Source organism: Muscardinus avellanarius (assembly GCF_963383645.1).
Source record: "Muscardinus avellanarius genome assembly, chromosome: Y".
Lineage (NCBI taxonomy): Eukaryota > Metazoa > Chordata > Mammalia > Rodentia > Gliridae > Muscardinus > Muscardinus avellanarius.
The window spans coordinates 8,523,529-8,535,940 of NC_137809.1; the positions used below are offsets into that span (position 1 = coordinate 8,523,529).

Sequence of the window (12,412 nt, forward strand, 5' to 3'; positions counted from 1 at the left end):
ACATCCTCTGGGTTTAAACCACAGCAACACACACACACACACACACACACACACACACACACACATACACACAAGCAATTAGAGGCATCACAATCTATGACTTCAAGACATATTACAAAGCCACAGTAACACACAGCATGGTACTGGCATGAAAACAGACTAGAAAATAAACAAAACAGAGAAACCAGAAATAAACTCACTGGGCTTGTAAAGCCAAGTGATTCTTTCTGATCATTTTGTTTTATTAAGTCAACTGATTCTAGACAAAACTTCCAAAAATGAACGTTGGAGAAAAATAGCCTCTCAACAAAAAGTGCTATAAAACTGCAGACCCACAAGCAGAAAATTGAAAGTTGACCCCAATTTCTCACATTGTACAGAAACAAAGGCAAAATAAATCAAAGACCTTAGTGTAAGACCTGAAACCCTGAAAACATTGAAAGAAACCAAAGTCACTCAAGATACTGGTACAGAAATTTATTTTTTATATACAAATACAAAAGCATAGGAAATTAACAAAAATGACAAGATTAAACTAAAAAGCTTGTACCGTAGCAAAAGAACAACTTAAGAAAGGAAATAAATCTTTGCCATCTATTCATTGGATAAGGGTTTAATATCCAGAACATGATGCAGTAACCTAGCCAGACCCTATTTTGAAATAAAAACTTTACAAAAAAACATAGTTGTGTGTATATGTGTGTGAGGGGGTGTAGTTCAAAGAAGGAATGCCTTTGTATTTGATCCCAAGCACCATCAGGAAAAAGTAAAAGAGAGGAAAAAAAAAAAAATGCGCTCAATTTCATTAGCCATGAGAAAAATCCAAACTAATGAGATTATGTCACAGAGAAATGGGGAGAACTAGTAGATCACAGGTTTAAGACCAGCCTCAGCATCTTTGTGAGACACTATTTACAAGTAAAAATAAAAAAGCTGAAGGTATAGCTCAAGAGGCAGAATGCCCCTGGGTTTAATTGCCAGTATCATAATAAATTAAATTAAAAAATAAGCCAGGCATGGTGGCTCACACCTGTAATCCCTGCGCTTGGGAGGCGAAGACAGGAGGATTGTGCAGGTTCGAAGCCAGCCTTGCTGGCTTAAGAGACCCTGTTTCCAAATAAAAATATATAAAATAGGTCTGGGAGTGTAGCCCAGAGGTAGAAGAGTTTCCAGGAACCCCAGTACCACCAAAAATATAAAACGAACGAATGAATGAATGAATGAATGAATGAATGAATGAATGAATGAATATGTGAAAAGAGCTTATTTATTTTTTGGTGGTACTGGGGTTCCTGGAAACCCTTCTACCTCCGAGCTACACTCCCAGACCTATTTCTTTTTATATTTTTATTTGGAAACAGGGTCTCTTAGGCCAGCGCAGCTGGCTTCGAACCTGCGCGATCCTCCTGGAAGTGTGGGGATTACAAGCGTGTGCCACCACGCCCAGCAGAACTTAAATATTTCTTTAAAAAAAAAAAAAAGATGAGTATAAAATGAAAAAGAGCTCTATATAACTATCAGGAAAATGTAAAGCAAAGACATGGGAGATGCTGCTTGCATTGGCCAGTATGTGAGAAAAGAGAACTTTTATTCACTGTTGGGAGAATTTAAGTTCGTATAACCAATATCAAAATAGCACTGAGCTTCCTAAAAATTAACTTATAATTATCACGTGATTTAGCAATCCCACTTTTGGTTATAAATCAAAGGGAAATTAAATCAGTAGATTTATAGAGACATGTGCACTATCATTTTCATTTTTCATAACAGCTAAGAAATGGCAATATTCTACGTGTCCTCTGACAAAAAAAGTGGTATAAATATACAAATATATAAATATACAAATAAGTTATAGTCAGCCTTGAAAGAGAAATTCTCATGTTGGTAGCATCATGAATTAATCTGGACTCTAGAAGACTTTTATGTAAAGTGGAACAAGCCAGCTTTAGAAAGATACTTACCAAATAATATCACATATAGATAAAATGAAAATATATTAAACAGAGCACAAAGTAGAATATTAGTTTTCAGAAATGGGATGAGTGTGATTTGAAAAGATATTGGTAAAGAGATATAAAGTTTAAATTATACAAAATAAATAGGTTCCAGGGATATAACGTATACAATGATGACAACAGTTAATAATATCCTATACTTAAAATTTGCCAGGAGGTAAATGCTCTCCAATACATAAATGGTTAATTATTTGAAGCATGAATCCATTAATTACCTTAATTGCATCATCTGCGTCTTCCTCCTCCTCTTTTTTTCCCCTCCATTCTTTTACCCTAGTCATTTATTGGTATCAGTATGTTACTGAAAATTTTGATACCTCAGTGAGGCTGGCCTCCAACCCACCATCCTCCTGTCTCAGCATCCCAAGAAACAGGATTACAGATCTAAATCACTGAGTCTGGCTGTGATCTTAATGCATAGTTATATCAAATTATAAAGTTATATTCCTAATTAACCTTTCATTGCTGACTGAATCTCAATAGTTAGAAAAATAAAAATAACAAGATTAAACAATTAGTAACAATAATAAAAAAGTTATTCTGGAACATCAATTTTCTAGAGCACAAAGGTAAAAATGAATTTGTGAATTTACTCATAAAATCATCTACTTCTTTATTTTGTTTTGTTCCTCATTATACATTAAAATGTCTGCAAGATAAGGAAACGAAGGAAAAAATTTTCTTCTATAATGCTAGGGAATCAGACATAGGGCCTCAACACAATCCAGGAAAGCAATCTACAACTGAACCATATTCCCATCTCAAGAAATACTTTTAAGATTTACTATTCTACTAAGACATTTTTGACAATCTCTGAACCATTTTGTCATTTAATGTTCGAATTCTTGTGGAAAATAAAGAAATAACACTATTCCTCAAAAAGAGGAATTATAGAAGTTTTAGAAAGCACTTACTTAATGCCAGGCATGGTGGCACACACCTGTAATCCCAATACTTGGGAGGCTGAGACAGGAGGATCACAGGTTAAAGGCCAAACTCAGCAACCTAGTGAGACCCTTGTTTCAAAATAAAACATAAAATAGGGCTGGGGTATAGTTCAGAGGTAGAATGCCCATAGTTAAATATCTGGTACCACAAAAAAGGCACTTACTTAATCATTTCAAAAAGCTTTGGTTCAGAGACTTTGATATTTCGTGCCATATTCCAGGAAAGATGAACCATTGGTACTACTGATTTCACATTTTGCCATCTGTTCCATTCGTACCGCTCCACTGCCAATTTATACTGGGAGGCTAAGGAGAAAAAATACTCATAAAGTAAATCAATATACAAGTAACTATTATATCTCAAGTTAAAACTGAAAAGCCAATTCTGAACATCTTAGTATTTTAAATAATATTTTGTTTTATAATAAGGATGCCTTGAAGCCAGGCGCTGTGGTGTACACTTGTCATCCCAGCACTTGGGAGGTTGAGACAGGAGGTCCATAGGTTTGCAGCTGATCTCAGCTACTTAGTGAGACCCTTTTACAAAAAGAAATAATAAAAAATAGGGCTAGGATTTAGCTTGGAGGTAGAATACCCCTGTGTTGAAACACCAGTACTTGCAAAAAAAAGACTTGGAAAAGGCAATACATAAAGCATTATGCTAGATTGTTGTTTATTTGTTGTATTTTCCCTCTCCCTCCCTCCCTTCCTTCCCTTCCTCTCCCCTCTCTCTGGTACTGGGGATTGTACCAGCTACACTCCCAGCTTTATTCTGAAGTACTCTCAAAGTTGGAGAGGACCTTAGTAGCTGTGGCTGGTTACAAACCCCAATCCTCCTGTCGTAGCCTGCCAAGTACTGGGATTACAAGTGTGCACTATCAATGCTGGGCTTACTTCATTTTTTCAAAGCTTTCCAGTCCACATTTTATAGATGATAAATGAGACTCAGAATTCTTTAAAATTTTACCCCAAATCACAAAGTTAACAATGTAGACTCTAGGTCAAATTCAGGGTTTTTGTTAAAAGGGCCAGACTCCTTACAGTAAGTACATTAAGTAGTTTGATATATTAGTACTATCTATATGATGCATCATATAAAATATAAGTTCTAGGCTGGGCATGGTGGTACACACTTATAATCTCAGGATTCAGGAGGCTCACACAGGAGGATTGTGGTTCATGGACAGCTTCAGCTACTTAGTGAGGCCCTTTGTAACTCAGTGAGACTGTTTCAAAATAATGAATAAAAAATAGGGCTGGGGTGTTGCTCGAAGGTAGAATGCCCTTGGGTTCCATTCCTAGTACCGCAAAATTACTTACACACACACACACACACACACACACACACACACACACACACACACACACACCCCTGTTCTAAATAAGAACTAAATAATAACTGCTATAATTTAGTCACTTCCTTTATGAAAACAAAACACAGCACTCTAAAACACCAAAAGCAGATTGTTTTCCCTTTGATGTCACTGGGAATTTAACTTAAGGGCATTCTACCTCCAAGCTACATCCCTAGCCAGCCTTTTTATTTTTTGTTTTAAAACAGGGTCTTGCTAGGTTGCTGAGAGTATTGCTAAATTGCTAAGGCTGAGCTGGACGTGGTGGCGCACGCTTGTAATCCCAGTGCTTGGGAGGCTGAGATAGGAGGATCGCACGGGTTCGAAGTGAGCCACAGCTACTTAGTGAGGCTCTCAGCAACTTAGTGAGACCCTGTTTCCAAATAAAATATAAAAAAGGTCTGGGAGTACAGCCCGGAGGTAGAAAGCCTCTGGGTTCTACCCCAAGTACCACCAAATAAAAAATAAAATAAAATAAAATAAAATAAAATAAAATAAAATAAAATAAAATAAAATAAATTGCTAAGGCTGAACCAAATCTGCAATCTTCCTTTCTTAGCCAGCTATATACTGGGATTACAGGTGTGCCCCACCACACTCAGCTAATAATCTATCTTATATGTCTACAGAGAAACACATTTTTTATTTGTTGAAATTTCTCCTATTAAATTTACATTTTTAAACTTGAATTTAGCTGGGCATGGTGGCACATGACTATAATCACAGTACTTTTAGAAGGCTGAGATAGGAGGACTGCAGGTTTGAAGCAAGCCTAAGCAAATAGTGAGACTCTCATCAACCTAGAAAAACCATATTTCAAAATAAAAATTAAGGTGGGGCATAGTGGCGCATGTTTGTAATCCCAGCATTTCAGAGGCTGAGACCAGAGGATCGCAGTTCATGGACAGCCTCAGCTACTTAGTGAGGCCCTCCGTAACTTAGTGAGACCCTGTTTCAAAAAATAAAGAATAAAAATAGGGCAGGGGCTGTAGCTTTGAGGTTGAATGCCCCTGTGTTCCTTCCCCAGACCTGCAAAAATAAAATTAAATTAAATTAAATTAAATTAAATTTATACTGGGCTGAGGGTATAGCTAGGAGATAGAATGCTCCTATGTTCAATCCCCAATATCACAAAAACAAAACAAAATAAACATTATCAACAACAAAAAATCCCTTGAATTTAATATCTATGCTAACAATTACAATTTTTTCCACTTTTGGTGAGTTATTTTCTAACAAAACAATTAGAAACAATTTTTTAAAAGAGAAATTAGAAAAAATTCTTTAAAATAGAAAATTATTAGAAATTATTAGAAATAATTCTTTAAATAATTAAAAATAATTCTTTAAAATAGAAATCTGTTAGGATATAATATGAAATACCTGTTAGTGGACCAACATTCCAGGCAATGTTGTTGCACCACCCAATAGCCTGAACCCAATGCACAGTGCCTGCATTTATCCAGACCAAATCTCCAGGACGCTGAATAAACCTATACACAGGAACATTTGCTTCATAAAGATCCTCAAGGTTCGGCCACCAAGAACTCATTAGAAAATTCAAATTATTTCTGGGATAAAAAAAATAATAAACAACACAAAAGACTGAGTTATTTAATGTCAAAAATGAGAATTAATTTCAAAAGTTAAAAAAAGTAATGACAGTATTTATTTCAACAAAATATTGAACTAGATAATACTGGCAAATGTCTATAATCCTGCAATTTTCCAAATTTCTCAGCAATTTAGTAAGACCCTATTACAAAATAAAATAATGATAATAATAATAAAATAGGGCTGGGGGTATAGCTCAGAGGGCAAATGTACTTGGGGTTCAACCCCCAGTACCATAAAAAAAAAAAAGTGAACGGCAAAAGTTTTGCAATGAGAACTAAATTTTTCAAAAGTGGTTGAGTAGGGTGTGGTGACATACTTGAGAGGCTGAAACAGGAGGATTGCAGTTTTCAGAATAGCCTCAGCAAGTAGTGCAACCCTGTTTCAAAAACAGAAATATAATAGGGCTGTGGGTGTAGTTCAGTAAAATGTCCCTGGGTTCAATCTCAAATAATAAATAAATAAATAAATAAACAAACAAACAAGCAAGTAAAGTTTTTGAGAAAAACTATCAAAAGAACTTTTATAAACAGAACATATTTATATGTATAGATATGAACAAGAACTATAATTGGCACAGCTTAAGTTTCTGAAATTTCATTTTAAAGTCTATCTTTTTATTACTCTTCATGACAAATCAGTACTTCTTAAAGTTTCTCACAAAAAGGCAATTCATATAATAGAAATGCTTAAAATTAAGGTCTGTTTTCTAAATTTTTCCTTAAAAATAAGAATACTTTTTACCGGGTGTGGTGGCACATGCTTGTAATCCCCCCACTGGGGAGGCAGAGACAGGAGGATCACAGGAAGATCATGCAGGTTCAGAGACCCTGTTTCAATCAATCAATCAATCAATCAATCAATCAATCAATCAATCAATGTAAAATAGGTCTGGAAGTGTAGTCCAGAGGTAGAAGGGTTTCCAAGAACCCCAGTACCACCAATAAATAAATAAATAAATAAGAATATTTTAAAACTGCCAATATTAAATCTTATTTTCTTTCACTTTTTTCTCCTAAAAATTAAATGCTGACTGACAAATCAAGAATTAAAAATGGAAAATTTTTAATAAACTTCCAAAGAACTGCCCAACAAACAGCAAAAAAAAAAAAAAAAAAAAGAGAGAGAGAGAAAAATGTAAGTACCACATAAACCTTAGCCTTAGTTTACCCATACACTACAAATTTTGTATGTGTGTGTGTGTGTGGTACTGGGGTTCCTGGAAGCCCTTCTACTTCCAGGCTACACTCCCAGACCTATTTTATATTTTTATTTGGAAACAGGGTCTCTTAAGCCAGAGCGACTGGCTTCGAACCTGCTTGATCGTCCCGTCTCTGCCTCCCAAGCGCGGGGATTACAACCAACACTACAAATTTAAAGACTGAAAAATTTTTAAACAAGAAAAAAATAAAAAGAAAAAAAAATTAAGCAATACCAATTAAAGCAAATAAATCCAGTATTTCTTCCAAAGTTCAAAATGGTATTTTATATGTAGAGTCACAAATTAAGTACATATTAATTTCAGGAGCCATTATCTATATGTAAAATAAAGTTACATTGAGCCGGGCATGGTGGTGCACGCTTGTAATCCCAGGATTGGGGAAGCTGAGACCAGAGGATCGTGGTTCGAAGCCAGACTCAGCTACTTAGTGAGGCCCTTCGCAACTTAGTGAGACCCTGTCTCAAAATAAAGAATAAAAAGCAGGGCAGTGAATATAGATCAGAGGTAGAATGCCCCTGGGTTCCATCCCCAGACCCACACACACACAAAGAAGTTACATTAAAAGTGAGAAGCGGGTCCTTAACGTATCTGCAAGTTAAGATAAATGAACCATTTTTAAACTTCCAAGTTCAAACTTTTTGGATATTACTCATGTTTTTAAATTATCCTTGAGGATTCCTCTCTGTGTTTAAAGAAGAAAGCAAGGAAAAAATCTGAAAGCAAGTTCATACTCAGAAATAATGAGCAAAATCACTAATTGTAACAATACAACAAACTTGAAGAAATTTTTAGTTCAATGGACTTTTACTACATGACATTTCTTTCCTTTAATAAGCTATTAGTTTCCTGCTACAAAAAAATTCAGATTAAATTGTTAACCCCAAAATTTTAAACCTTAGAAATTTTACTTTTGTTGTGTTGAGAAAAGATTATATTACACCAAAGAAAACAAAAGCAGATTCTTTTTGCTAAAGAAAATTCTGGGTATTCCTTTTTTTTTTTCTTTTCTTTTTTCTTTTCTGATGGTACTGGGGGTGGAACCCAGGGGCTTTCTACCTCCAGCTATACTCCCAGACCTATTTTATATTTTATTTGGATACAGGATCTCACTAAGTTGCTGAGAACCTCACTAAGTAGCTGAGGTTGGCTTCGAACCTGCGCAATCCTCCTGTCTCAGCCTCCCAAGCGTGTGCCATCATGCCTTGCCTGGGTATTCTTTTAAAAAAGTAACTATAAACCGGAAGTGGTGGCACATGCCTTTAATGTCAGCATTTGGAAGGCTGAATGACAGCCCTATCTCCTACTTAGAAAGGCCCTTTGCAACTCAGTGAAACCCTATTTCAAAAATAATGAATATATATATATGGCTTGGGGTGTAGCTCAGAGGTAGAATGTCCCTAGGTTCCATCCCTAGTACCACACACACACAAAAATTAACTGCAATGTACTTTTTGCCTAATAAAATAATTTATAAAAGCACCTCTAAGAGCTTAAATTACACGTTACTCAATGAGACTATAGATGATAATTTTATACTGTAAATAATAAAAAGACTAGAAAAAGGATTTTGAATATCTTTACAAAAAGAAATAATGTTTGAGGAGATATGTTTAACTTCATTCGTACATTATATGCAACATGTGTATTAGAAGATCATATATAATGCCCATAAATATGCATTCCATTTTTGTATCAATCAAAAACAAAAATAATTTTTTGTTATTTATTTTCTTAAGAAAGTATTAAGCTTGGGATATAACTCAGTAGTAGAGGACCCTGGATTTGATCCTTGGTAAAGAATGCACATGCACGCATGTGCTAGCGCAAATAAATACACTTTGTAAGATATATGTATATACATACATACATATATACATATATACATACATATATATATATGTATGTATGTATGTATATACATATAAATACATACATATATATATGTATGTATATACATATAAATGTATATAAATCTCACAAAAATCATGAGTGAAAATCTTTTCTTTTTCTCAGATGAAAGCATTATTTACTTTTAAAGTATATTTATTCAAAATGCATGTATTCATATCAGTTTGTTTACATTAACATAAAAACAATTCACTTTCAATCCTCTTAATTAATATTTACTACTAATGTGAAAACTAGTTTATGAAAATTTTCACTAGGCATTTAATATGTCATAAAATATTTGAAATCAAATTATTTAAAAGAAACTTTATGTAGAGCTATAAATAAAAAGTGGCAGTTGCATTAAGAAACTCAGATTTCTATTTTGTCCTTTATAACTATGTTCTCAGAATTATATCTTAAAAGGAGCTTAATTTTTGAAACTTACCTTTCACAGAATTCATTCAGAACACCCCAATAAACTTCAGGTACAACAAACCATTCACAATCACCTGGACCAATATTTATGTTTACAGAACAGAAGTTGTTATTTTCTTGATGACCTGAAAAAAAGTCATAATTACATAATAAATTTAATAGGAAAATGTTCCTTTAAGTCAATGCTGTTGTGAAGATTGAATATAAAAGGCATCTAAAATAAAGAATAAAACATTGCACAAAATAAATACTCTAAATGTCTATGGATATATATGTATATATATTCCTATTTTGGTTTAAATTCTATGAGCAATCTGAATTTTTTATAATTAATTTACTTCACCACTTTTATTCATAAATAAAAAGGTACCATTTTTATAAATGTAATAGCAGGAAGAGAACACACATAGATGGCAACCCCCAAACAATGTTTCTTTAAAAAATACTGAACAAACGAAAACATACTACATTTCTTTTATGGAATTCCTTAAAGTTCCACAGGAAGCTTAACTGAAATATTGTATAATGCTATAAAATCAAAACAAAATCTCCATATTTTAGAAACAACTGGCAAAAAAGAGATAATATATTAAGTTTGATTTCCAACTCATATTGTAATGAAAAGATATTTTTCATTTCATATTATTAGTACTTTTATTTTCACTGGTTAATGTGTGTGTGTGTGTGGGGGGGGGTTATTGGGGATGGAACCCAGGGACATTCTACCTCCACGCTACACCCCCAGCCCAATTCTTTAATCTTTTTATTTATTTTTATTTTTTTATTTTTTTGGTGGTGCTGGGGATGGAACCCTTCTCCGGGTTACCCTCTCAGACCTAGTGAGGAGATAGAAAGGAAATAGGCAGATAGGGAAAAGACCTTGGTAGAAAAAAGCTAATTTCCTGAGTTCCCTGAGGGGCGACAAATGCCTGAAACTCCAAAGGCTCAGGAGATAAGAAGGCCAGAGCTTCAGAAAGCAATCCTGAGTTTCCAGAGAGACAACAGATACCTGAAACTCTAAAGGTTCAAAGAAGGTCAAAGCTTCACAAGGCCATCCTGAGTTTCCTAATCAACAAACCCACCCAGCAAGTCTGAAAAGGAGACCCTTCAAGGACTTGCAAATGTCCTATGCAAATTCTCCTTGAAATCTCAAAGTCACCCTAACCACAAACGGACTTGCAAGTGGTCAGGCATCGGCCAGTCAGATGGCAAAAGTGGGGACTTCCCTCTCAGGACCCCCTCCCCCTTTGGGGAGCTTCTCTCTCTCCCTTTCTCTCTCTCTCTCTCTCTCTCTCTCCCTCTCTCTCTCCCTCTCCCCCTCCCCCCCTCCTCCCTCCCTCCCTCCCTCCCTCCCTCCCTCCCTCCCTCCCTCCCTCCCTCCCTCCCTCCCTCCCTCCCTCCCTCCCTCCCTCCCTCTCTCTCTCTCTCTCTCTCTCTCTCTCTCTCTCTCTCTCTCTCAGGTCATGTTGGCCCTGAGAGAAGGCAGAGTGCATCTGAAGGCACGTGGCTCGGGCGACTCTCAAGTAGTGACCTGAAGGCCTCTGCTGGACATCACTGGTGTTCACTGGTTAATTTCAATAACAATGATGATTGTGCTGGGTGTGGTGGCGCGTTTGTAATCCCCACGTTTGGGAGGCAGGAGGATGGTTCAGGTTCAAAGCCAGCCTTCCCGGCATATGAGACCCTGTTTCTAAATAAAAATATTAGCCGGGCATGGTGGCGCATGCTTGTAATCCCCACGCATGGGAGGCTGAGACAGGAGGAACGCACGGGTTCAAAGCCAGCCTCAGCTACTCAGTAAGGCTCTCAGCAATTTATGAGACCCTGTTTCCAAATAAAATATAAAATAGGTTCTGGGAGTATAGCCCAGAGGTAGAAAGCCTCTGGGTTCCACCCGCAGTACCCCCACCAAAAAAAAAAATAGGTCTGGGAGTGTAGCCCGGAGGTAAAAGGGCTTCCAGGAACCCCAGGACCACCACCACCACCACCACCACCACCACCACCACCACCAATAATAATAATAATAATAATAATAATAATAATAATAATAATAATAATAATAACAACAACAACAACAACAACAAACAACAATAAAACAATGATGATTGTAATATATTTATCATGTGTCTGTTTTGTATTCTTCCCTGTACAATAATTCTCATAATTATATATTAAAAGGGAATTTAACTGGGCATGATAGTGCACATTTGTAATCCCACAATCTGGCTAAAAGGATTGCAGGTTCATGATCAACCTCAGCTACCTTGAGGCCCTCTGCAATTTATTGGGTTCAAACCACAGTACCACCAAAGGGGGTGGAGGGTTTTAATCCAGGCATAGTGCACATGCTTGTAATCCCAGTCCCTTGGAGGAGGAGACAGAAGGATTATAGGTTCAAGGTCCATCTCAGCAATTTAGTGAGGCCTATTTCAAAATAAAAAATAAAATAGGGCTGGGGGAGGAGTGTGGTGATGCATGCTTGTAATCCCAGCATTTGGGAGGCTGAGACAGGAGGATCACGGTTCAAGGACTGACTCAGGTATTTAGTGAGACCCTGTTTCAAAAATAAAATGAATAAAAAATAGGGCTCGGATGTAGAATGTTCCTGGGTTCCATCCCCAGTACCACAAAAACAAAACAAAACACAGTAGTAAGAGCCATTTATGTTATGAAGTAATTTTTAACCATGTACAGTAAAAGTTTCACAGCTAATGCTTAAAATATGCATTGTTGTGGGGATTACAAATCCATCTTATATTTTACAATATATTCAAATTTTTTTCTTTTTTCTTTTCTTTTGTGGGTCTGGGAGTGGAAACTAGGGGCATTCAACCTCCGAGCTACACCTCCTGCCCTTTTTTTTTTTTTTAATTCTTTATTTTGAAACCGGGTCTCACTGAGTTGCAGAGGGCCTCACTAAGTAGTTGAGGCTGTCCG

General features: G+C 36.0%; 2 protein-coding genes across 2 annotated transcripts in view; both read right to left on the reverse strand.

Annotated features, from left to right (window-relative positions):
* Positions 1-12,412, reverse strand: part of LOC308279535 (F-box-like/WD repeat-containing protein TBL1XR1) — a gene marked incomplete at both ends in the record, with an annotated part of 935,328 nt that overhangs the window by 298,613 nt on the left and 624,303 nt on the right.
* The window catches only part of LOC308279544 (histone demethylase UTY-like), a gene marked incomplete at both ends in the record, with an annotated part of 146,658 nt that continues 137,368 nt past the window's right edge, over positions 3,123-12,412 (reverse strand). The window contains 3 exons of the mRNA XM_080719671.1: positions 3,123-3,268; positions 5,698-5,885; positions 9,486-9,600. Coding sequence (XP_080575797.1) covers positions 3,123-3,268; positions 5,698-5,885; positions 9,486-9,600 — 449 coding nt within the window. The remainder of the gene's footprint in view (positions 3,269-5,697; positions 5,886-9,485; positions 9,601-12,412) is intronic.